Here is a 27154-nt window from a genome sequence, read left to right on the forward strand (position 1 = left end):
GTCACGGGACAGACCCAGCAGGTGCCACGGGTCGACTGACTGAGATGACTGGCTGATGCACCACCTGTGCCCCCTACTGTGCCAACTTGCTGCGTTTTATCCGCCCGGCGCTCCGCTCGTTGTTGTGAGCGTCGCTCCTCCACCCTCAGTTGTTGCTGAAGGGCGACTGCCTCCAACTGCCCAGTAGCCTCAAGGTGCACCTAGCCTGGCACTGCCCAGTAGCGTTCTTCAAGGGCTTCCACATACCCACTCACTCACTCACTCACCCACCCAGCCACTCACCCACCCACCCAGCCACTCACCCACCCACCCATCCACCCAGCCACCCACTCACCCACCCACCCACCCACTCACTCACTCACTCACCCACCCACCCACTCACCCACCCACCCACCCACTCACTCACCCACCCCACCCACCCACCTACCCACTCACTCACCCACTCACTCACCCACTCACCCCCTCACCCACCCACTCACTCACCCACCCATCCACCCACTCACTCACCCACCCACCCACCCACCTACTCACCCACCCACCCACCCACCTACTCACCCACCCACCCATCCACTCACCTACTCACTCACTCACCCACTCACTCACTCACCCACCCACCCACCTACTCACCCACCCACCCACTCACCCACCCAGCCACTCACCCACCCAGCCACTCACCCACCCACCCACCCACTCACCCACCCATCCACCCACCCACCCACCCACCCATCCACCCACCCACTCACCCCCACCCACCCACTCACTCACCCACTCACCCACTCACCACCCACTCACCCACTCACCCACCCACTCACCCCACCCACCCACCCACCCACTCACTCACTCACTCACCCATCCACCCACCCACCCACCCACTCACCCACTCACTCACTCACTCACCCACCCACCCACCCACCCACTCACCCACCCACCCACTCACTCACCCACCCACCCATCCACCCACCCACCCACCCACTCACCCACCTACTCACCCACCTACTCACTCACCCACCCACCCACCCACTCACTCACCCACCCACCCACTCACCCACCCACCCACCCACTCACTCACCCACCCACCCACCCATCCACCCACCCACTCACCCACCCACTCACCCACCTACCCACCCACCTACTCACCCACCTACTCACCCACTCACCTATTGTATCCCCGCAGTGAGAATGAACCACGTGGTATGGTGGAGGTGCTGCTTTTGTAGTAGTAAATGCAGCCCGCGTGTAGCACCACGTAGCGCAGAGGCCCTGCACACACACACACATACACACAGTGGGTGGGTGGGTGAGTGGGTGGGTGGGTGGGTGAGTGAGTGGATGGCTGAGTTAGTGGGTGAGTGAGTGGGTGGGTGGGTGAGTGGGTGAGTGGGTGAGTGGGTGAGTGAGTGGGTGGGTGGGTGGGTTAGTTGGCGAGTGAGTGAGTGAATGAATTGATGAGTGAGTGAGTAGGCGAGTGAGTGGGTGAGTGAGTGAGTGAGTGAGTGATTGAGTGGGCGGGTGAGTGAGTAGGCGAGTGAGTGAGTGAGTGGGTGAGTGAATGAATGGATGAGTGAGTGAGTGGCTGAGTGGCTGAGTGAGTGAGTGAGCGAGCAGGTGAGTGGCTGAGCGACTCACAGGCGAGGAAGGAGACCTGGGTTCCCCCCTTCTTGTGCAGGTAGCCTGCGAGTGGGTGAGTGAGTGGGTGAGTGGGTGAGTGAGTGAGTGAGTGGGGTGAGTGAGTGAGTGGGTGAGTGAGTGAGTGGGTGAGTAGGTAAGTGAGTGGGTGAGTGAGTGGGTGAGTGAGTGGGTGAGTAGGTAAGTGAGTGGGTGAGTGAGTGGGTGAGTGAGTGAGTGAGTGGGTGAGTGAGTGAGTGGGTGAGTGAGTGAGTGGGTGAGTGGGTGAGTAAGTGAGTGGGTGAGTGGGTGAGTGGGCGGGGTGAGTGGGTGAGTGGGTTAGTGAGTGGGTGAGTGGGTGAGTGAGTAGGCGAGTGAGTAGGCGAGTGAGTGGGTGAGTGAGTGAGTGAATGGATGAGTGAGTGCGTGGGTGAGTGGGTGGGTGGGTGGGTGTGTGGGTGGGTGGGTGAGTGGGTGGGTGGGTGAGTGGGTGGGTGGGTGGGTGAGTGGGTGAGTGGATGGGTGGGTGGGTGGGTGAGTGGGTGGGTGGGTGGGTGAGTGGGTGGGTGGGTGGGTGAGTGAGTGAATGGATGAGTGAGTGAGCAGGCGAGCGAGTGGGTGAGTGGCTGAGCGACTCACAGGCGAGGAAGGACACCTGTGTCCCCCCCTTCTTGTGCAGGTAGCCTGCGAGTGGGTGAGTGGGTGGGTGGGTGGGTGAGTGGGTGGGTGGGTGGGTGAGTGAGTGAATGGATGGATGAGTGAGTGAGCAGGCGAGCGAGCGGGTGAGTGGCTGAGCGACTCACAGGCGAGGAAGGACACCTGTGTCCCCCCCTTCTTGTGCAGGTAGCCTGCGAGTGGGTGAGTGAGTGGGTGAGTGGGTGAGTGAGTGAGGTGAGTGGGTGGGTGGGTGTGTGGGTGGGTGGGTGAGTGGGTGGGTGGGTGGGTGAGTGGGTGAGTGGATGGGTGGGTGGGTGAGTGGGTGGGTGGGTGGGTGGGTGGGTGAGTGGGTGGGTGGGTGGGTGAGTGGGTGGGTGGGTGGGTGGGTGAGTGAGTGAATGGATGAGTGAGTGAGCAGGCGAGCGAGTGGGTGAGTGGCTGAGCGACTCACAGGCGAGGAAGGACACCTGTGTCCCCCCCTTCTTGTGCAGGTAGCCTGCGAGTGGGTGAGTGAGTGGGTGAGTGGGTGAGTGAGTGAGTGAGTGGGTGGGTGGGTGTGTGGGTGGGTGGGTGAGTGGGTGGGTGGGTGAGTGGGTGGGTGAGTGGATGGGTGGGTGGGTGAGTGTGTGGGTGGGTGGGTGAGTGGGTGGGTGGGTGGGTGAGTGGGTGGGTGAGTGGGTGAGTGAGTGAATGAATGGATGAGTGAGTGGGTGAGTGAGTGAGTAATTGTATGGGGGAGTGAGTGAGTGAGTGAGTGGGTGAGTGAGTGAATTAATGGATGTGTGAGTGAGCAGGCGAGCGAGCGGGTGAGTGGCTGAGCGACTCACAGGCGAGGAAGGACACCTGTGTCCCCCCCTTCTTGTGCAGGTAGCCGGAGTGTGTCACCCCGCCCGGCATCGTGAGAATACATTGCGCTCCGACTGACCGCATGGGCAACGGCCAATCACGACTGGAGGCTGACATCCTGGCCCCGTCCACCTGGTCAATGCTCACGACCCGCTCACCTGGTGAGGGGCGGAGGGGAGGGGGGGGTTGAGTTGTGTTGTTGGGGTCACCCGTTGACTCGCTCGCTCGCTCGCCCACTTCGCCCACTCGCTCGCTCGCTCGCTCACTAATCTACTCACTCACTCACCAACTCACTCACTCACCGGCTCGCTCGCTCACTCACTCACTTACCCACTTACTCACTCACCCACTCACCCACCCACTCACTCATTCACCCACTCACTAATCTACTCACTCACCTATTCACTCACTCACCCACCCACTCACTCACTCCCCCATTCAATTGTTCACCCACTCACTCATTCACCCACTCACTAATCTACTCACTCACCTATTCACTCACTCGCCCACCCACTCGCTCACTCACCTACTCACTCACTCACTCACCAACTCACTCACTCCCCCATTCAATTGTTCACCCACCCATTCACTCACCCCCTCACTCATCCACCCACCCCCCACTCACTCACTCACCTACTCACTCACCTACTCACTCACCCACTCACTCACTCACTCACCCACCCACTCACTCACCAACTCACTAACCCACTCACCTCACTCACCCACCCACTCACCCACCCACTCACCCACCTACTCACTCACCCACTCACTCACTCACCTCACTCACTCACTCACTCACCCACTCACTCACTCACCCACTCACTCACTCACCCACTCACCCACCCACCCACCCACTCACCCACTCATTCACTCCCGCATACAATTACTCACTCACTCACCCACTCACTCACCCACTCACTCCCCCATTCAATTGTTCACCCACCCATTCACTCACCCCCTCACTCACCCACCCACCCACCCCCCACTCACTCACTCACCCACTCAACCACTCACCCACTAGTGGGCGAGTCTGCGGGTGAGTGAATGTGTTGGTGAGTGGGTGAGTGAGTGGGTGGGTGAGTGGGTGAGTGGGTGAGTGGGTGAGTGAGTGGGTGGGTGAGTGAGTGAGTGGGTGAGTGGGTGAGTGGGTGAGTGAGTGAGTGAGTGGGTGGGTAGGTGGGTGGGTGGGTGGGTGGGTGGGTGAGTGAGTGAGTGAGTGGGTGAGTGGGTGGGTGAGTGGGTGGGTGGGTGGGTGAGTGAGTGAGTGGGTGGGTGAGTGGGTGAGTGGGTGGGTGGGTGAGTGAGTGAGTGAGTGGGTGAGTGGGTGAGTGAGTGGCTGGGTGGGTGGGTGAGTGAGTGGCTGGGTGGGTGAGTGGGTGGGTGGGTGAGTGAGTGGGTGGGTGGGTGGGTGAGTGAGTGAGTGGCTGGGTGGGTGAGTGGATGGGTGGGTGAGTGAGTGGCTAGGTGAGTGGGTGAGTGAGTGGCTGGGTGAGTGAGTGAGTGGGTGAGTCGGTGGGTGAGTGAGTGAGTGAGCAGGTGAGTGAGTGGCTGGGTGAGTGAGTGAGTGGGTGAGTGAGTGGGTGAGTCGGTGGGTGAGTGAGTGAGCGGGTGAGTGAGTGGCTGAGTGAGTGCGTGAGTGGGTGAGTGAATGGCTGGATGGGTGGGTGAGTGGATGGGTGAGTGGGTGAGTGGGTGAGTGGATGAATGCGTGGGTGGGTGAGTGAGTGGCTGGGTGAGTGCGTGAGTGAGTGGGAGGGTGGGTGGGTGAGTGAGTGGGTCAGTGGGTGGCTGAGTGGATGAGTGGGTAGGTGAGTGGGTGAGTGAATGGCTGGATGAGTGAGTGAGTGGGTGAGTGAGTGGGTGAGTGGCTGAGTGAGTGGCTGAGTGAGTGGCTGAGTGAGTAGGTGAGTGACTGAGTGAGTAGGCGAGTGAGTGGCTGAGTGAGTGAGTGAGTAGGTGGGAGTGTGTTTGTGTGACACTGGGGGGGAGACAAAGGTGGCCGGGCGTGGTGGTGCTGGCCACCCACCCCCTCTGTGTGTGTAGCCACAGTGCCGGTAGCCTTCATAGACGCTGCTGCTGCTGCTGCTACTCGCTACTAACAGCACTTGCCCCTACAGTCTGCTAGAGGCTACACGGGGAGCTTTTTATTTGGTGGTGGAGACAGAGGAACACTGCTTCCGGACCTCGACAGGGGAGTTTCAAACTCACTCACCCACTCACACAGCCACTCACCCAGCCACTCACCCAGCCACTCACCCAGCCAATCACCCAGCCACTCACCCAGCCACTCACCCAGCCACTCACCCAGCCACTCACCCACCCACTCACCTACTCACCCAGCCACTCACCCACCCACCTCACCCAGCCACTCACCCACCCACTCACCCAGCCACTCACCCACTCACCCACTCACTCACCCAGCCACTCACCCAGCCACTCACCCAGCCACTCACCCAGTCACCCACTCACCCAGCCACTCACCCAGTCATCCACTCACACAGCCACTCACCCAGCCACTCATCCACCCACTCACCCAGCCACTCACCCACCCACTCACCCACTCACCCAGCCACTCATCCAGGCACCCACTCACACAGCCACTCACCCAGCCACTCACCCACCCACCCACCCAGCCACTCACCCACCCACTCAACCAGCCACTCACCCTGCCACTCACCCACTCACTCACCAAGCCACTCACCCAAGCACCCACTCACCCAAGCACCCACTCACCCAGCCACTCACTCGCCCAACCACTCACCCAGCCACTCACCCAGCCACTCACCCACTCACTCACCCAGCCACTCACTCACTCACTCAGCCACTCGCTCACCCAGCCACTCACCCAGCCACTCACCCAGCCACTCACCCAGCCACTCACTCACCCAGCCACTCACCCACTCACTCACCCACTCACTCACCCAGCCACTCACCCAGCCACTCACCCAGCCACTCACCCACTGACCCACTCACTCACTCAGCCACTCACTCAGCCACTCACCCACTCACTCACCCAGCCACTCACCCACTGACCCACTCACTCACTCAGCCACTCACCCACTGACCCACTCACTCACTCAGCCACTCGCTCACCCAGCCACTCACCCAGCCACTCACCCAGCCACTCACCCACTCACTCACCCACTCACTCACCCAGCCACTCACCCAGCCACTCACCCAGCCACTCACCCAGGCACTCACCCACTCACTTGCTCAGCGGAGAGACGCACAGACTCACCACCACACAGAGACCCATAGACTCACCACCACACAGAGACCCATAGACTCACCACCACACAGAGACCCATAGACTCACCACCACACAGAGACCCATAGACTCACCACCACACAGAGACCCATAGACTCACCATCAACATTAATTCCATCCACTCACCTTCGTCAGCTGTTCATATAATCCATCGGACATCAGCTGATGATGCTGATGTTGCTGATGTTGTTGATGATGTTGCTGATGATGATGTTGTTGATGTTGCTGATGATGATGATGTTGCTGGTACAGAGCACTTGCCCCAACAAGTGTGTCACGGCTTTGCCGGGGGAACTTTGTCTTTGTATTGACCACTGGACTCTAACCCCGACGAGAATGTGAGGACAAGACACCCTACTACCACCCCCCTCTCTCTCTTAAACTCTCCCTTAGCTCTCTCTCAAACTCTCCCCTCACCCCCCCCCCTCTCTTACCCTCACCCCTCACACCTCTCCCTCCCCCCCCCTCTCTGTCTCTCTCTGTGTCTCTGTGTCTCTCTGTGTCTCTGTCACCCTCACACACCCCCTCCCCCCTCTCTCTGTCTCTCTGTGTCTCTGTGTCTCTCACACCTCTCACACACCCCCTCCCCCCCCCCCTCTCTCTGTGTCTCTCTGTGTCTCTCTGTGTCTCTCACACCCCCACCCCCCCCCCCCCCCTCTCTGTGTCTCTGTGTGTCTCTCACACCTCTCACACCCCCACCCCCCCCCCTCTCTCTGTGTCTCTCTGTGTCTCTCACACCTCTCACACCCCCACCCCCCCCTCTCTCTGTGTCTCTCTGTGTCTCTCACACCTCACACACCCCCACCCCCCCCCCTCTCTCTGTGTCTCTGTGTCTCTCACACCTCACACACCCCCCCCCCCTCTCTCTGTGTCTCTCTGTGTCTCTCACACCTCTCACACCCCCACCCCCCCCCCCCTCTCTCTGTGTCTCTGTGTGTCTCTCACACCTCTCACACCCCCACCCCCCTCTCTCTGTGTCTCTCTGTGTCTCTCACACCTCTCACACCCCCACCCCCCCCCTCTCTCTGTGTCTCTGTGTCTCTCACACCTCTCACACCCCCCCCCCCCCTCTCTCTGTGTCTCTCTGTGTCTCTCACACCTCTCACACCCCCACCCCCCCCCCCTCTCTCTGTGTCTCTCTGTGTCTCTCACACCTCTCACACCCCCACCCCCCCCCCTCTCTCTGTGTCTCTGTGTCTCTCACACCTCTCACACCCCCCCCCCCCCTCTCTCTGTGTCTCTCTGTGTCTCTCACACCTCTCACACCCCCACCCCCCCCCCCTCTCTCTGTGTCTCTCTGTGTCTCTCACACCTCACACACCCCCACCCCCCCCCCTCTCTCTGTGTCTCTCTGTGTCTCTCACACCTCACACACTTCCCTCTCTCTCGCAGTCTCCGCTTTCTCGACTCAAAAACTTCCTGAGTCGGGGGGGTTGCCAAACAATCCACTAGCCCCGCCCCCTCAACCCCCCTAGCCCCGCCCCTCAACCCCCCTAGCCCCGCCCCTCAACCCCCCCACCTAGCCCCGCCCCTCAACCCCCCCTAGCCCCGCCCCTCAACCCCCCCCCAGCCCCGCCCCTCAACCCCCCTAGCCCCGCCCCTCAACCCCCCTAGCCCCGCCCCTCAACCCCCCCCCCCCCTAGCCCCGCCCCTCAACCCCCCCTAGCCCCGCCCCTCAACCCCCCCCCTAGCCCTGCCCCTCAACCCCCCCTAGCCCCTCCCCCTGAATCCCCCTAGCCCCTCCCCCTCAACCCCCTCTAGCCCCTCCCCCTCAACCCCCCCTTATCCCCCCCCTAGCCCCCCCCCTCAACCCCCCCTAGCCCCCCCCCTCAACCCCCCCTAGCCCTTCCCCCTGAACCCCCCTAGCCCCTCCTCCTCAACCCCCCTAGCCCCTCCCCCTCAACCCCCCCTAGCCCCTCCCCCTGAACCCCCCTCTAGCCCCTCCCCCTCAACCCCCCAGCCCCTCCCCCTCAACCCCCCTAGCCCCTCCCCCTCAATCCCCCCTAGCCCCTCCCCCTCAACCCCCCCTAGCCCCTCCCCCTCAACCCCCCCTAGCCCCTCCCCTCAACCCCCCCTAGCCCCTCCCTTCAATCCCCCCTCGCCCCTCCCCCTCAACCCCCCCTAGCTTCTCCCCCTCAACCCCCCCTAGCCCCTCCCCCTCAACCCCCCCTAGCCCCTCCCCCTCAACCCCCCTAGCCCCTCCCCCTCAACCCCCCTAGCCCCTCCCCCTCAACCCCCTCTAGCCCCTCCCCCTAACTCCCTCCTAGCCCCTCCCCCTCAACTCCCCTAGCCCCTCCCCCTCAACCCCCTCTAGCCCCTCCCCCTAACTCCCTCCTAGCCCCTCCCCCTCAACTCCCCTAGCCCCTCCCCCTCAACCCCCTCTAGCCCCTCCCCCTAACTCCCTCCTAGCCCCTCCCCCTCAACTCCCCTAGCCCCTCCCCCTCAACCCCCTCTAGCCCCTCCCCCTAACTCCCTCCTAGCCCCTCCCCCTCAAGCCCCCCTAGCCCCTCCCTTCAATCCGACCCGGCTTTAAGCCCCACCCCTTTCCGTTCAATTAGCCCCGCCCCCTCGCCCCCTACCGGCGAATCAGCAGCCTCGACGTGAACGAATCGGGAGCCAACTTCGAAGTTGGCCTCACCCCACCACCCCCCCCTATATAAGGTGAGGGAGCCGGTAACCATTGAGATGAACGTTAAAACGTAAATGATGTAAATTAAAAGTTGTCGTTATTAAAGTGTAAAGGTTTATTTATGAGTGCGTATTTGAGGTAAACTTGGGGTGCCTCTACGAGTTCGCAAGGTTTTTTTTGTAGATTCGGGTGAGTTTTGTTGTGCGTTTTACACGTTCAGACTGCACCCCGACTCGCATCTACATTCATTTAAAAGTTGTCGTTATTAAAGTGCAAAAGTTTTACTTCCGAGTGCGTATTTGAGGTAAACTTTGGGTTCCTCTACGAGTTAGCAAAGTTTGTATGAAACTCGGGTAAGTGTTGTGCAATTTACACGTTCAGATTGCAACCTCCCCTAACACTTCAACGCGGTTGATTTTTTTTAAACGGCTTAAAAAATTATATTAAATTTTTTTTATGTAAAGTAACTGGGGGAGTGTAAATTGTGCGTCTAAAGTTGAACGTTTGATCGCTCTGTGCGATGTTCGCTTTCAAGGTTTAAAGCGACCATAATAAGACCCACGTCCGTTAAAAAACGCGGGAAATTAGACATTCAAATGAGCTAACGCCGGCTTCTGATTGGTCAAGAGAGAGATGGGGTGGGGCGGAGAAAGTACAAAGCTGGCTTCTGATTGGTTAAGATGCCCCGCCCTTTCATATCGCGGGGTAATTATAAATTAAAATGAGCTAACGCCGGCTTCTGATTGGTCGACAGAGAAGGGGTGGGGGGGGGGGAAGTACAATGCTGGCTTCTGATTGGATAGGAACTCCCCCCCTTCCGTTACGTACCCTCCCCCCCCTTATATCGCCGGGCCCACGATATATTTATATCGCCAGGCTCGCGATAAATCGTATCTCTAATAAAAAAAAATCGTTGAATATAATATTAATAATAATAAAAATTATTGTTAACTTTATTAAAGCCGGTGTAACGTAGATATATATAGAGAAAAAAAAAACCTACCCCGTCATAGGTCAAATTAACGCGCGCGTTATATCTCCGAATTATTGTATTTGCAACCGTCACATTTACCTCAGGAATGTTGTAAAACGTGGGTTGTTACACAAAAACACAGACTCATCAACACACAGAGACCCATAGACTCACCACCACACAGAGACCCATAGACTCACCACCACACAGAGACCCACAGACTCACCACCACACAGAGACCCATAGACTCACCACCACACAGAAACCCACAGACTCACCACCACACAGAGACCCATAGACTCACCACCACACAGAGACCCATTGACTCATCACCACACAGAGACCCATAGACTCACCACCACACAGAGACCCATAGACTCACCACCACACAGAGACCCATAGACTCACCACCACACAGAGACCCATAGACTCACCACCACACAGAGACCCATAGACTCACCACCACACAGAAACCCACAGACTCACCACCACACAGAGACCCATAGACTCACCACCATACAGAGACCCACAGACTCATCACCACACAGAGACCCATAGACTCACCACCACACAGAGACCCATAGACTCACCACCACACAGAGACCCATAGACTCACCACCACACAGAGACCCATAGACTCACCACCACACAGACACACAGAGACCCATAGACTCATCACCACACAGAGACCCATAGACTCGCCACCACACAGAGACCCACAGACTCACCACCACACAGAGACCCATAGACTCACCACCACACAGAGACCCATAGACTCACCACCACACAGAGACCCATAGACTCGCCACCACACAGAGACCCATAGACTCGCCACCACACAGAGACCCACAGACTCACCACCACACAGAGACCCATAGACTCACCACCACACAGAGACCCACAGACTCACCACCACACAGAGACCCATAGACTCACCACCACACAGAGACCCACAGACTCACCACCACACAGAGACCCATAGACTCACCACCACACAGAGACCCATAGACTCACCACCACACAGAGACCCATAGACTCACCACCACACAGAGACCCACAGACTCATCACCACACAGAGACCCATAGACTCACCACCACACAGAGACCCATAGACTCACCACCACACAGAGACCCATAGACTCACCACCACACAGAGACCCATAGACTCACCACCACACAGAAACCCACAGACTCACCACCACACAGAGACCCATAGACTCACCACCACACAGACCCACAGACTCACCACCACACAGAGACCCATAGACTCATCACCACACAGAGACCCATAGACTCGCCACCACACAGAGACCCACAGACTCACCACCACACAGAGACCCATAGACTCACCACCACACAGAGACCCACAGACTCACCACCACACAGAGACCCATAGACTCACCACCACACAGAGACCCACAGACTCACCACCACACAGAGACCCATAGACTCACCACCACACAGAGACCCACAGACTCACCACCACACAGAGACCCACAGACTCACCACCACACAGAGACCCATAGACTCACCACCACACAGAGACCCATAGACTCACCACCACACAGAGACCCACAGACTCACCACCACACAGAGACCCATAGACTCACCACCACACAGAGACTCATAGGCTCACCACCACACAGAGACCCATAGACTCATCATCACACAGAGACCCACAGACTCACCACCACACAGAGACCCATAGACTCATCACCACACAGAGACCCATAGACTCACCACCACACAGAGACCCACGGACTCATCACCACACAGAGACACACAGACTCACCACACAGAGACCCATAGACTCACCACCACACAGAGACCCATAGACTCACCACCACACAGAGACCCATAGACTCACCACCACACAGAGACCCATAGACTCACCACCACACAGAGACCCATAGACTCACCACCACACAGAGACCCATAGACTCACCACCACACAGAGACCCACAGACTCACCACCACACAGAGACCCATAGACTCACCACCACACAGAGACCCATAGACTCACCACCACACAGAGACCCACGGACTCATCACCACACAGAGACACACAGACTCACCACACAGAGACCCATAGACTCATCACCACACAGAGACCCATAGACTCACCACCACACAGAGACCCACAGACTCAACACCACACAGATACCCATAGACTCGCCACCACACAGAGACCCATAGACTCGCCACCACACAGACCCATAGACTCATCACACAGACCCATATACTCATCACACAGACCCATAGACTCATCACCACACAGAGACCCACAGACTCACCACCACACAGAGACCCATAGACTCATCACTACACAGAGACCCACAGACTCACCACCACACAGAGACCCACAGACTCATCACCACACAGAGACCCATAGACTCACCACCACACAGAGACCCACAGACTCATCACCACACAGAGACCCATAGACTCACCACCACACAGAGACCCATAGACTCACCACACAGAGACCCACAGACTCACCACCACACAGAGACCCACAGACTCACCACCACACAGACCCATAGACTCATCACCACACAGAGACACATAGACTCACCACCACACACACTCACTCACCCACCCACTCACCCACTCATTCACTCACATTCACTGACTCGCCCACTCACCCACTCATTCACTCACCCACTCACTCATTCACTCATTCACTCACCCTCTCATTCACTCACCCACTCACTCACCCACTCACTCACCCACCCACTCACCCTCTCACTCACTCACCCACTCATTCACTCACCCACACACTCACCCACTCATTCACTCACCCACTCACCCACCCACTCACCCACTCACCCACTCACCCACCCACCCACTCACCCACCCACCCACCCACTCACCCACCCACCCTCTCACTCATTCAGGCCGGTGGTCACCGCCGGTGCCTCCAACCCAACTCCTCACTGCCCCCCTTCCCACGTCCGCCAACGGATGGCGACCGCCGCCGCCGCCGATCGGCGCGACGAGATCACCGGCGTCTTGAGAGCGACGACACCGAACTGCCACCACGCCGCCCCCGGCCCCCCGGCCGCTCCGCCCGGCGCCGGTTCGGCCGGGGGCCTTCCCCAGGAGCGGCTGACCCTGAGGCGACGACTTCCCCCCCCGACGTCGTCATCGGTGTCGTCCTTTTCCTCCTCCACCGTCGCGGCGTTGACCGGGGACGACGGCCGGGACGACTGCCTCAGCCGCCGGGCGGTGCGGGAGGGGTCCCCGGCCGCGGTGGCGGTGGCGGCAAAGAAAGCGAAGCTGTGCCAGGCTCGCCGGAATTTTGCCGAGGTCGGACGCGGAATGATCGGAGCGGGAGGTGGTGGGGGGAGCCACGACGACCAATCGGGAGGAGGGCCGGGCAATTTCGGCGTTTCCAGCGGTGCTCCCAGCGGTACTCCCGGAAGGAGTTGGACAAACGCTCCGGTCAACGCCGCGGGATTATGGAAGACTCCGGAAGCGACGGGCGCGGACAGATCGGCCGGTGGTACCACAGGCTCCGGGAAGTTCGTTGGAGCTCCCGGCACGGCCTGGTCGGGAAGGAGGCCGGCGTCGGCCGGCAAAGGCCCCGCCGCGCGGCCCTCTACGCCAAAGTGGGAACTACCGGGCCCATGCGGGAGAGGACGGGGCGAGGTGGTGGCGGCGGCGGTGGCGACGGAGGGAGGGACTCCCAAATGCTTTGCCGAAGTGCAGATGGAGGTGCCGGTGAAGGGGGGGACGACGCCCGTGTCCGGTGAGAAGGTGGTGGGGGTGATGGTGGCAGTAGAGGGGGTGGTGGAGGTGGTGGGGGCGGTGGTGGTGGTGGGGGCGGTGGTGGTGGTGGGGGCGGTGGTGGTGGTGGGGGCGGTGGTGGTGGTGGGGGCGGTGGTGGTGGTGGGGGCGGTGGTGGTGGTGGGGGCGGTGGTGGTGGTTCTTCACGTTCTGTAGATGTAGATGCCACTGGTTCTTCACGTTCTGCAGATGTAGCTGCCACTGGTTCTTCACGTTCTGCAGATGTAGATGCCACTGGTTCTTCACGTTCTGCAGATGTAGATGCCACTGGTTCTTCACGTTCTGGAGATGTAGATGCCACTGGTTCTTCACGTTCTGTAGATGTAGATGCCACTGGTTCTTCATGTTCTGTAGATGCCACTGGTTCTTCACGTTCTGTAGATGCCACTGGTTCTTCACGTTCTGTAGATGCCACTGGTTCTTCACGTTCTGTAGATGTAGATGCCACTGGTTCTTCATGTTCTGTAGATGCCACTGGTTCTTCATGTTCTGTAGATGCCACTGGTTCTTCACGTTCTGTAGATGTAGATGCCACTGGTTCTTCACGTTCTGCAGATGAAGATGCCACTGGTTCTTCACGTTCTGTAGATGTAGATGCCACTGGTTCTTCATGTTCTGCAGATGAAGATGCCACTGGTTCATCACGTTCTGTAGATGTAGATGCCACTGGTTCTTCACGTTCTGTAGATGAAGATGCCACTGGTTCTTCACGTTCTGCAGATGAAGATGCCACTGGTTCTTCACGTTCTGCAGATGTAGATGTCACTGGTTCTTCACGTTCTGTAGATGTAGATGCCACTGGTTCTTCACGTTCTACAGATGTAGATGCCACTGGTTCTTCACGTTCTGTAGATGTAGATGCCACTGGTTATTCACGTTCTACAGATGTAGATGCCACTGGTTATTCACGTTCTACAGATGTAGATGCCACTGGTTATTCACGTTCTACAGATGTAGATGACACTGGTTCTTCACGTTCTACAGATGTAGATGCCACTGGTTATTCACGTTCTGCAGATGTAGATGCCACTGGTTCTTCACGTTCTGCAGATGTAGATGCCACTGGTTCTTCACGTTCTACAGATGTAGATGCCACTGGTTATTCACGTTCTACAGATGTAGATCCCACTGGTTCTTCACGTTCTGTAGATGTAGATGCCACTGGTTCTTCACATTCTGTAGATGTAGATGCCACTGGTTCTTCACGTTCTACAGATGTAGATGCCACTGGTTCTTCACGTTCTACAGATGTAGATGCCACTGGTTATTCACGTTCTACAGATGTAGATCCCACTGGTTCTTCACGTTCTGTAGATGTAGATGCCACTGGTTCTTCACATTCTGTAGATGTAGATGCCACTGGTTCTTCACGTTCTACAGATGTAGATGCCACTGATTCTTTACATTCTACAGATGTAGATGCCACTGGTTCTTCACGTTCTGTAGATGCCACTGGTTCTTCACGTTCTGCAGATGTAGATGCCACTGGTTCTTCACGTTCTACAGATGTAGATGCCACTGGTTCTTCATGTTACACAGATGTAGATGCCACTGATTCTTTACATTCTACAGATGTAGATGCCACTGGTTCTTCACCTTCTGTAGATGTAGATGCCACTGGTTCTTCACATTCTGTAGATGCCACTGGTTCTTCACGTTCTGTAGATGCCACTGGTTCTTCACGTTCTGCAGATGTAGATGCCACTGGTTCTTCACGTTCTGCAGATGTAGATGCCACTGGTTCTTCACGTTCTGTAGATGTAGATGCCACTGGTTCTTCACGTTCTGCAGATGAAGATGCCACTGGTTCTTCACGTTCTGCAGATGAAGATGCCACTGGTTCTTCACGTTCTACAGATGTAGATGCCACTGGTTCTTCGCGTTCTGCAGATGTAGATGCCACTGGTTCTTCACGTTCTGCAGGTGTAGATGCCACTGGTTCTTCACGTTCTGCAGATGAAGATGCCACTGGTTCTTCACGTTCTACAGATGTAGATGCCACTGGTTCTTCACGTTCTGCAGATGTAGATGCCACTGGTTCTTCACGTTCTGCAGGTGTAGATGCCACTGGTTCTTCACGTTCTGCAGATGAAGATGCCACTGGTTCTTCACGTTCTGTAGATGTAGATGCCACTGGTTCTTCACGTTCTACAGATGTAGATGCCACTGGTTCTTCACGTTCTGCAGGTGTAGATGCCACTGGTTCTTCACGTTCTGCAGATGAAGATGCCACTGGTTTTTCACGTTCTGTAGATGTAGATGCCACTGGTTCTTCACGTTCTGCAGATGAAGATGCCACTGGTTCTTCACGTTCTGCAGATGAAGATGCCACTGGTTCTTCACGTTCTGCAGATGTAGATGCCACTGATTCTTTACATTCTGCAGATGTAGATGCCACTGGTTCTTCACGTTCTGCAGATGTATGCCACTGGTTCTTCACGTTCTGCAGATGTAGATGCCACTGGTTCTTCACGTTCTGTAGATGCCATTGGTTCTTCACGTTCTGCAGATGTATGCCACTGGTTCTTCACGTTCTGCAGATGTAGATGTCACTGGTTCTTCACGTTCTACAGATGTAGATGCCACTGGTTCTTCACGTTCTGCAGATGTAGATGCCACTGGTTCTTCACGTTCTACAGATGTAGATGCCACTGGTTCTTCACGTTCTGTAGATGTAGATGCCACTGGTTCTTGACGTTCTGCAGGTGTAGATGCCACTGGTTCTTGCCGTTCTGCAGGTGTAGATGCCACTGGTTCTTCACGTTCTGCAGATGTAGATGCCACTGGTTCTTCACGTTCTACAGATGTAGATGCCACTGGTTCTTCATGTTCTGTAGATGTAGATGCCACTGGTTCTTCATGTTCTACAGATGTAGATGCCACTGGTTCTTCACGTTCTGCAGATGTAGATGCCACTGGTTCTTCATGTTCTACAGATGTAGATGCCACTGGTTCTTGCCGTTCTGCAGGTGTAGATGCCACTGGTTCTTCACGTTCTGTAGATGTAGATGCCGCTGGTTCTTCATGTTCTATAGATGCAGATGCCACTGGTTCTTCACGTTCTGTAGATGTAGATGCCACTGGTTCTTCACGTTCTGTAGATGCAGATGCCACTGGTTCTTCACGTTCTGTAGATGTAGATGCCACTGGTTCTTCACGTTCTGTATATTCCACTGGTTCTTCACGTTCTGTAGATGCCACTGGTTCTTCACGTTCTGCAGATGTAGATGCCACTGGTTATTCACGTTCTGTAGATGTAGATGCCACTGGTTCTTCACGTTCTGTAGATGCCACTGGTTCTTCACGTTATGTAGATGAAGATGCCACTGGTTCTTCACGTTCTGCAGATGTAGATGCCACTGGTTCTTCACGTTCTGCAGATGTAGATGCCACTGGTTCTTCACGTTCTACAGATGTAGATGCCACTGGTTCTTCACGTTCTGCAGGTGTAGATGCCACTGGTTCTTCACGTTCTGTAGATGTAGATGCCACTGGTTCTTCACGTTCTGTAGATGTAGATGCCACTGGTTCTTCACGTTCTGTAGGTGTAGATGCCACTGGTTCTTCACGTTCTGTAGATGTAGATGCCACTGGTTCTTCACGTTCTGTAGATGTAGATGCCACTGGTTCTTCACGTTATGTAGATGAAGATGCCACTGGTTCTTTACGTTCTGTAGATGTAGATGCCACTGGTTCTTCACGTTCTGTAGATGAAGATGCCACTGGTTCTTCACGTTCTGTAGATGTAGATGCCACTGGTTCTTCACGTTCTGTAGATGTAGATGCCACTGGTTGTTCACGTTCTGCAGATGTAGATGCCACTGGTTCTTCACGTTCTGTAGGTGTAGATGCCACTGGTTCTTCACGTTCTGTAGGTGTAGATGCCACTGGTTCTTCACGTTCTGCAGATGTAGATGCCACTGGTTCTTCACGTTCTGCAGATGTAGATGCCACTGGTTCTTCACGTTCTGCAGATGTAGATGCCACTGGTTCTTCACGTTCTGCAGATGTAGATGCCACTGGTTCTTCACGTTCTGTAGGTGTAGATGCCACTGGTTCTTCACGTTCTGCAGATGTAGATGCCACTGGTTCTTCACGTTCTGTAGATGTAGATGCCACTGGTTCTTCACGTTCCTACAGGTCCCTGTATGTGTTACCTTCTTAGGCACCGCTGCTCACTGCACTTGCCCCGACAGCCCGGTTTTGAGGCTACCTGGTGGGGGGGGGACCCTTTGTCTTTGTGGAGCAGGCAGAGTGCGTCCGTCCGGAGAGCCGGAGAACCAGGAGTCGAGTGTCCGTGTCGCTGTCAGAGTTCGACCCTTGAGCCAAAGGTCAGTTCACTCACTCAGTCAGCCACTCAGCCACTCAGTCAGCCACTCAGCCACTCAGTCAGTCAGACACTCACTCAGCCACTCAGCCACTCAGTCAGCCACTCAGCCACTCAGTCAGCCACTCAGCCACTCACTCAGCCACTCAGTCAGTCAGTCAGCCACTCAGTCAGTCATTCAGCCACTCAGTCAGTCAGACACTCACTCAGCCACTCAGCCACTCAGTCAGCCACTCAGCCACTCAGTCAGCCACTCAGCCACTCACTCAGCCACTCAGTCAGTCAGTCAGCCACTCAGTCAGTCAGACACTCACTCAGCAACTCAGTCAGTCACTCAGTCAGCCACTCACTCACTCAGCCACTCACTCAGCCACTCACTCAGCCACTCACTCAGCCACTCACTCAGCCACTCACTCAGTCAGCCACTCACTCAGCCACTCACTCAGCCACTCACTCAGTCACTCAGTCAGCCACTCACTCACTCAGCCACTCACTCAGCCACTCACTCAGCCACTCACTCAGCCACTCACTCAGCCACTCACTCAGCCATTCACTCAGTCAGCCACTCACTCAGTCAGCCACTCACTCAGCCACTCACTCAGCCACTCAGTCAGCCACTCACTCAGCCACTCAGTCAGTCAGCCACTCACTCAGTCAGCCACTCACTCAGCCAGCCACTCACTCAGCCACTCACTCAGCCACTCAGTCAGCCACTCAGTCACTCAGTCAGCCACTCAGTCAGCCACTCAGTCAGCCACTCACTCAGCCACTCAGGCAGTCAGTCAGCCACTCAGTCAGTCAGTCAGCCACTCACTCACTCAGTCAGCCACTCACTCAGCCACTCAGCCACTCACTCAGCCACTCACTCAGCCACTCACTCAGCCACTCACTCAGCCACTAACTCAGCCACTCACTCAGCCACTCACTCAGCCACTCACTCAGCCACTCACTCAGCCACTCACTCAGTCAGTCACTCATTCACTCAGGGTTCGACCCTTAAGCCAAAGGTCAGTTCACCAGCCACTCAGCCGCTTGTTCAATTACTCGGCCACTCAGTCAGCCACTCACTCACTCGGCCACTCACTCACTCAGCCACTCACTCACTCAGCCACTCACTCACTCGGCCACTCAGTCAGTCAGTCAGCCACTCACTCAGCCACTCAGTCACTCAGCCACTCACTCAGCCACTCACTCAGCCACTCAGTCAGTCAGCCACTCACTCAGCAACTCAGTCAGTCATTCACTCAGCTACTCACTCAGCCACTCACTCAGCCACTCACTCAGCCACTCACTCAGCCACTCACTCAGCCACTCACTCAATCAGCCACTCACTCAGTCAGCCACTCACTCAGCCACTCACTCAGCCACTCAGGCAGTCAGTCAGCCACTCAGTCAGTCAGCCACTCACTCAGTCAGCCACTCACTCACTCAGTCAGCCACTCACTCAGCCACTCAGGCAGTCAGTCAGCCACTCAGTCAGTCAGCCACTCACTCAGTCAGCCACTCACTCACTCAGTCAGCCACTCAGTCACTCAGTCAGCCACTCAGTCAGTCAGTCAGCCACTCACTCACTCAGCCGCTCACTCAGTCAGCCACTCACTCACTCAGTCAGCCACTCACTCAGCCACTCAGGCAGTCAGTCAGCCACTCACTCAGCCACTCACTCAGTCACTCACTCAGCCACTCACTCAGCCACTCACTCAGCCACTCACTCAGCCACTCACTCAGCCACTCACTCAGCCACTCAGTCAGTCACTCATTCACTCAGGGTTCGACCCTTAAGCCAAAGGTCAGTTCACCAGCCACTCAGCCGCTCGTTCAATTACTCGGCCACTCAGTCAGCCACTCACTCACTCAGCCACTCACTCACTCGGCCACTCACTCAGTCAGTCAGTCAGCCACTCACTCAGCCACTCAGTCAGTCAGCCACTCACTCAGCCACTCACTCAGCCACTCAGTCAGTCAGCCACTCACTCAGCCACTCACTCAGCAACTCAGTCAGTCACTCAGTCATCCACTCACTCAGCCACTCACTCAGCCACTCACTCAGCCACTCACTCAGTCAGCCACTCACTCAGTCAGCCACTCAGTCAGCCACTCACTCAGCCACTCAGGCAGTCAGTCAGCCACTCAGTCAGTCAGCCACTCAGTCAGCCACTCACTCAGTCAGCCACTCACTCAGCCACTCACTCAGCCACTCACTCAGTCAGTCAGTCACTCAGTCAGCCACTCAGTTAGCCACTCAGTCAGTCACTCAGTCAGCCACTCAGTCAGTCACTCAGTCAGCCAGTCAGTCACTCAGTCAGCCACTCAGTCAGCCACTCAGTCAGCCACTCAGTCAGCCACTCAGTCAGCCACTCAGTCAGCCACTCAGTCAGTCAGTCACTCAGTCAGCCACTCAGTCAGCCACTCAGTCAGTCACTCAGTCAGCCACTCAGTCAGCCACTCAGTCAGTCACTCAGTCAGCCACTCAGTCAGCCACTCAGTCAGTCACTCAGTCAGCCACTCAGTCAGCCACTCAGTCAGCCACTCAGTCAGTCACTCAGTCAGCCACTCAGTCAGCCACTCAGTCAGCCACTCAGTCAGCCACTCAGTCAGCCACTCAGTCAGTCAGTCAGTCAGTCACTCAGTCAGCCACTCAGTCAGCCACTCAGTCAGTCACTCAGTCAGCCACTCAGTCAGCCACTCACTCAGTCAGTCACTCAGTCAGCCACTCAGTCAGCCACTCAGTCAGTCACTCAGTCAGCCACTCGGTCAGCCACTCGGTCAGCCACTCAGTCAGCCACTCACTCAGTCAGTCAGTCACTCAGTCAGCCACTCAGTCAGTCACTCAGTCAGCCACTCAGTCAGCCACTCAGTCAGTCACTCAGTCAGCCACTCAGTCAGTCAGCCACTCAGTCAGCCACTCAGTCAGTCACTCAGTCAGCCACTCAGTCAGTCAGCCACTCAGTCAGACACTCAATCACTCACTCAGTCAGTCAGCCACTCACTCAGTCAGCCACTCAGTCAGCCACTCACTCAGCCACTCAGGCAGTCAGTCAGCCACTCACTCAGCCACTCATTCAGCCACTCACTCAGCCACTCACTCAGCCACTCATTCAGCCACTCACTCAGCCACTCACTCAGCCACTCTCAGCCACTCACTCAGCCACTCACTCAGCCACTCACTCAGCCACTCACTCACTCAGCCACTCACTCAGCCACTCAGTCAGTCACTCATTCACTCAGGGTTCGACCCTCAAGCCAAAGGTCAGTTCACCAGCCACTCAGCCGCTCGTTCAATTACTCGGCCACTCAGTCAGCCACTCACTCACTCGGCCACTCACTCACTCAGTCACTCACTCACTCAGCCACTCACTCACTCGGCCACTCACTCACTCAGCCACTCACTCACTCAGCCACTCACTCACTCGGCCACTCACTCACTCAGCCACTCACTCAGCCACTCACTCAGCCACTCACTCACTCAGCCACTCACTCAGCCACTCACTCAGCCACTCACTCAGCCACTCACTCACTCAGCCACTCACTCAGCCACTCACTCAGCCACTCACTATGGGTCTCTGTGTGGCGTCCGCAGGGAACTGGCGGAGGGACAAACCTCCGCCGTGCTCACCACCAGGCGCACCGTCACCCTCAGACCGTCGGCACCGGCGTTACCACAGCATCAGCAGCATCAGCAGCATCATCAACAGCAACAGCAGCAGCATCAGCAGCAGCAACAACAGCAGCAGCCGACGTCTTTGCTCGAACACCGATTTACTTTTGACATGGTCTTCGGGCCAGAGAGTGGTGGTGACGGTGGTGGTGGCTGTGGTGGTGGAGGTGGCGGTGGTGACGGTGGTGTCTTCGGTGGTGGCGTTGGCTGTGATGGTGGCGGTGGTGGTGGCTGTGGTGGCGGTGGTGGTGACTGTGGTGGTGGTGTTGGCTGTGCGGAGCAGCATCATCAGCAGCATCAGCAGCATCAGCAGCATCAGCAGCATCGGCATCATCATCAGCAGCAGCATCATCAGCAGCAGCAGCAGCAGCAGGAGGTGTACGTGGCGGTGGGGCTGCCGCTGCTGATCTGCGCCCTGCAGGGCTACAACGCCTGCCTCTTCGCATACGGGCAGACCGGAGCGGGCAAATCCTACACGTGCGTGCACCTCGCCTGGGTGTGTGGTGACTGTGTGTGTGACTGTGTTTGTGTGACTGTGTGTGTGTGGTGTGTGTGTGTGTGATTCTGTGTGTGTGTGTGTCTGTGCGTGTCTGTGAGTGTCTGTGTGCGTGCGTGCACCTCGCCTGGGTGTGTGGTGTCTGTGTGTGTCTGTGTGTGTGTGTGTCTATGTGTGTGCGTGTGTCTGTGTGTGTGACTGTGTGTGTCTGTGAGTGTGTGACTGTGTGTGTGTGTATGTGTGTGTCGTGTGTGTCTGTGTGTGTCTGTGTGTGCGTGCGTGCACCTCGCCTGGTTGTGTGGTGACTGTGTGTGTCTGTGCGTCTGTATGTGTGTGTGCGTGCACCTCGCCTGGGTGTGTGGTGTCTGTGTGTGACTGTGTGTGTGAGTGTGTGTGTGTGTCTGTGTGTGCGTGCGTGCACCTCGCCTGGGTGTGTGGTGTGTCTGTGTGCGTGTCTGTGTGCGTGTCTGTGTGTGTGTCTGTGTGTGTCTGCGTCTGTGTGCGTGTCTGCGTTTGTGTGCGTGTCTGTGTGTGTGTCTTGTGTGTGCGTCTGCGTGTCTGTGTGTGCATGTCTGTGTGTGTGTCTGTGTGTGTCTGTGTTTGTGTGCGTGTCTGTGTGTGTGTCTTGTGTGTTCGTCTGCGTGTCTGTGTGTGCATGTCTGTGTGTGTGTTTGTGTGTGTCTGTGTTTGTGTGCGTGTCTGTGTGTGTGTCTTGTGTGTTCGTCTGCGTGCGCGTCTGCGTGTCTGTGTGCGTGTCTGTGGCCTCAAGGTGCACATGGCCTGGCACAAGCGTCGTGGTGACGTCACCGCCACTTAGTGGCGATTGTTGTGTCTGTGTCTGTGTCTGCGTGTGCGTGTGTGTGTGTGTCTGAGTGTGTGTGTGTGTGTGTGTGCGTGTCTGTGTGTGTGTGTGCGTGTCTGTGTGTGTGTGCGTGTCTGTGTGTGTGTCTGTGTGTGCGTGTGTCTGTGTGTGTGCGTGTCTGTGTGTGTGTCTGTGTGTGTGTCTGTGTGTGCGTGTCTGAGTGTGTGTGTGTCTGAGTGTGTGTGTGCGTGCGTGTGTGCGTGTGTGTGTGCGTGTCTGTGTGTGTGTGCGTGTCTGTGTGTGTGTGTGCGTGTCTGTGTGTGCGTGTGCGTGTGTGTGTGCGTGTCTGTGTGTGTGTGCGTGTCTGTGTGTGTGTGCGTGTGTGTGTGCGTGTCTGTGTGTGTGTGCGTGTCTGTGTGTGTGTAGCAGTAGTGTAGTGGTGGTCAGCGCTACGCTGCGCTACAAACCCGGCGACCCGAGTTCGATTCCCACCACAGTGACAGCGATTATCTGAACCACTCCTGGGCCTCCCCTAGGTCGACTCAGCCTCAAATGAGTACCTGGTGTGGCGGTGGTGGTGGTGTAGTGAACATGGCTAGCACTGGGGAGACAAAGACGGCCGGGCGTGGTGGTGCTGGCCACCCACCCACCCCCTCTGTGTGTGTAGCCACAGTGCCGGTAACCTTCATAGACGCTGCTGCTGCTGCTACTTGCTAACAGCACTTGCCCCTACAGTCTGTTAGAGGCTACACGGGGGATCTTTGTCTTTGTGCATGGGGGAGTGAGTGAGCCAGTGACTAAGTGAGTGAATGGGTGAGTAGGTGAGTGAGTATCTGAGCGAGTGGCTGAGTGACTGAGTGAGTAGCTGAGCGAGTGACTGAGTGAGTAGGTGAGTGACTGAGTGAGTGAGCGAGTGAGTAGCTGACCGAGTGACTGAGTGAGTAGGTGAGTGACTGAGTGACTGAGTGAGTAGCTGAGCGAGTGAGTGAGTAGGTGAGTGGCTGAGTGACTGAGTGAGTGACTGAGTGAGTAGCTGAGCGAGTGAGTGAGTAGGTGAGTGGCTGAGTGACTGAGTGAGTGACTGAGTGAGTAGTTGAGCGAGTGACTGAGTGAGTAGGTGAGTGACTGAGTGACTGAGTAGCTGAGCGAGTGAGTGAGTGAGTAGGTGAGTGGCTGAGTGACTGAGTGAGTGACTGAGTGAGTAGCTGAGCGAGTGAGTGAGTGACTGCGTGAGTAGCTGAGCGAGTGACTGAGTGAGTAGGTGAGTGGCTGAGTGACTGAGTGAGTGACTGAGTGAGTGACTGAATGAGTGACTGAGTGAGTGGCTGATTGAGTAGGTGAGTGAGTGAGCGAGTGTGTAGCTGAGCGAGTGACTGAGTAGGTGAGTGACTGAGTGAGTAGGTGAGTGAGTGAGCGAGTGTGTAGCTGAGCGAGTGACTGAGTAGGTGAGTGACTGAGTGAGTGAGTAGGTGAGCGAGTGAGCGAGTGGCTGAGTGAGTAGGTGAGTGACTGAGTGAGTGGCTGAGTGAGTGGGTGAGTAGGTGGGAGTGTGTGTGTCAGTGTGTCTGTGTGTAGCCACAGTGCCGGTAGCCTTCATAGACGCTGCTGCTGCTACTAACAGCACTTGCCCCTACAGCCTGCTAGAGGCTACGCGGCTCGGGTCGTCTCCTTTGTCTTGTGTGTCTCCACTGGGCCCTGGGCCTCCCCTAGGTCGACTCAGCCTCAAGTGCTGGGGCAAGCCGCCGTTTGCTTGTTTGGGTTGTTGCCGCGCGCAGGATGATGGGCTCCGACGAGGCTCCGGGCGTCATCCCGCGCTTCTGCGAAGACCTCTTCCGGCGCATCGAAGGCGCGCCGGCCGACGAGGTCTCGGCGCCTGTTTTAGGCGCACTTCGCCGTTGTTGTGTTTTTTTTCAATGATTGGTTTTTTTAATTGGTTAATTTTGTTATTGATTTTTTTTTATTGATTTTTTTTTTTCGCCGATTTATTTTTTCACTGATTAATTTTTTTCACTGATCATTTTCTTCGCCGATTATTATATTTCGCCGATTTTTTGTTTTCACTGATTATTAGTTTTACTGTATTTTTTTCATTGATTATTGTTTTCACTGATAATTTTTATAATTGATTCATTTTTTTATTGATTTTTTTTTTTTTCACCGATTTTTTTTTTTTTTCACCGATTATTATTTTCACCGATTTATTTTTTTCACTGATCATTTTTTTTCACTGATTATTATATTTCGCCGATTTTTTTCACTGATTATTTGTGTTACTGTATTTTTTCATTGATTATTGTTTTCACTGATCATTTTTATAATTGATTCATTTTTTTATTGATTCTTTTTTCACTGATTTTTTTTTTTTCACCCATTATTATTTTCACAGATTGTTTATTTCACTGACCATTTTTTTTCACCCATTATTATATTTCGCCGATTTTTTTCACTGATAATTTTTTTAACTGATTTTTTCATTGATTATTTTTTCACTGATAATTTTTATAATTTATTAACTTTTTTATTGATTTTGTTATTGATTTTTTTTTAACGATTTTTTTTATTTTACTTATTCTTTTTTTTACTGATTCTTTTTACTGAATTTTTTTTCACCGATTATTTTTTTTTACCGATTATTTTTTCTCACGGATTCTTTTTTCACTGATTCTTCTTCTTTACTGATTTTTTTTCACCGATTCTTTTTTTGACTCACTCACCCACCCACCCACTCACCTATCCACCCACTCACCCACCCACTCACCCACCCACCCACTCGCCCACCCACTCACCCACTCACTCACCCACCCACTCACCCACTCACTCACCCACCCACTCACCCCACTCACTCACCCACCCACTCACCCACTCACTCACCCACCCACTCACCCACTCACCCACCCACTCACTCACCCACCCACTCACCCACTCACCCACCCACCCACTCGCCCACCCACTCACCCACTCACTCACCCACCCACTCACCCACCCACCCACTCGCCCACCCACTCACCCACTCACTCACCCACCCACTCACCCACTCACTCACCCACTCACTCACCCACTCACTCACCCACTCACTCACCCACTCACCCACCCACTCACTCACCCACCCACTCACCCACTCACCCACCCACCCACTCACCCACCCACCCACTCGCCCACCCACTCGCCCACCCACTCGCCCACTCACTCACTCACTCACCCACTCACCCACGCACTCACCGATCCGTGTCCCAGGCTGATCCGTCTCCCTTGTTCCCTTCTGCCGAACGTTCCAGGCCGTGTTCCACGTGGAGTTGAGCTTCTACGAGATCTACAACGAGAAGATCCACGACCTCCTGTGCAGCGCCGGGCAGCGGCGAGCCGCAGTGAGTGGGGGGGGGTAGTGACGGCTGTGCTCACTCAGCCACTCACTCACTCAGTCACTCACTCAGTCAGCCACTCACTCAGTCACTCAGCCACTCGCTCACTCACTCAGCCACTCACTCAGTCACTCACTCAGTCACTCACTCAGCCACTCACTCACTCAGTCACTCACTCAGCCACTCACTCACTCACTCAGCCACTCACTCAGTCACTCACTCAGCCACTCACCCACCTACTCACCCACCCACTCACCCACCCACTCACTCACCCACTCACCCACTCACTCACCCACCCACCCACTCACTCACCCACTCACTCACCCACCTACTCACCCACCCACCCACCTACTCACCACTCACCCACCTACTCACCCACCCACTCACTCACCCACTCACTCACCCACCTACTCACCCACCTACTCACCCACCTACTCACCCACTAACCCACCTACTCACCCACCTACTCACCCACCCACTCACCCACCCACTCACCCACCCACTCATCCACCTACTCACCCACCCACTCACCCACTCACCCGCCCACCCACTCACTCGCTACTCACCCACTCACTCACCCACTCACCCACTCACTCACCCACCTACTCACCCACCTACTCACCCACTAACCCACCTACTCACCCACCCCACTCACCCACCCACTCACCCACCCACTCATCCACCTACTCACCCACCCACTCACCCACTCACCCGCCCACCCACCCACCCACTCACTCGCTACTCA

The 27154-nt window shown here is 55.9% G+C and overlaps 1 protein-coding gene and 1 long non-coding RNA gene across 2 annotated transcripts; one reads left to right on the top strand and one right to left on the bottom strand.

The window, feature by feature from the left end:
- Window positions 1-1144: 1144 nt before the first annotated feature.
- On the bottom strand, window positions 1145-6758 carry LOC144739555 (uncharacterized). The gene is made up of 3 exons (XR_013589462.1): window positions 6503-6758; window positions 3090-3266; window positions 1145-1260 (listed from the first exon to the last, which is right to left on the bottom strand). It is a non-coding gene; the product is annotated as an uncharacterized LOC144739555 (long non-coding RNA).
- Window positions 6759-8912: 2154 nt separating this feature from the next.
- LOC144739556 (uncharacterized) lies at window positions 8913-26415 on the top strand (the record flags this gene model as incomplete). Its single annotated transcript, XM_078622496.1, has 6 exons — window positions 8913-9194; window positions 12876-13729; window positions 18017-18098; window positions 21675-22229; window positions 24826-24913; window positions 26326-26415. Coding segments are annotated over exons 2-6 (1602 nt in total), but the record flags the coding sequence as incomplete, so codon positions are not given.
- Window positions 26416-27154: the final 739 nt, after the last annotated feature.

This window comes from Lampetra planeri, unplaced genomic scaffold (assembly GCF_965212315.1).
Source record: "Lampetra planeri unplaced genomic scaffold, kcLamPlan1.2.h2 scaffold_1566, whole genome shotgun sequence".
NCBI classification, from domain to species: domain Eukaryota; kingdom Metazoa; phylum Chordata; class Hyperoartia; order Petromyzontiformes; family Petromyzontidae; genus Lampetra; species Lampetra planeri.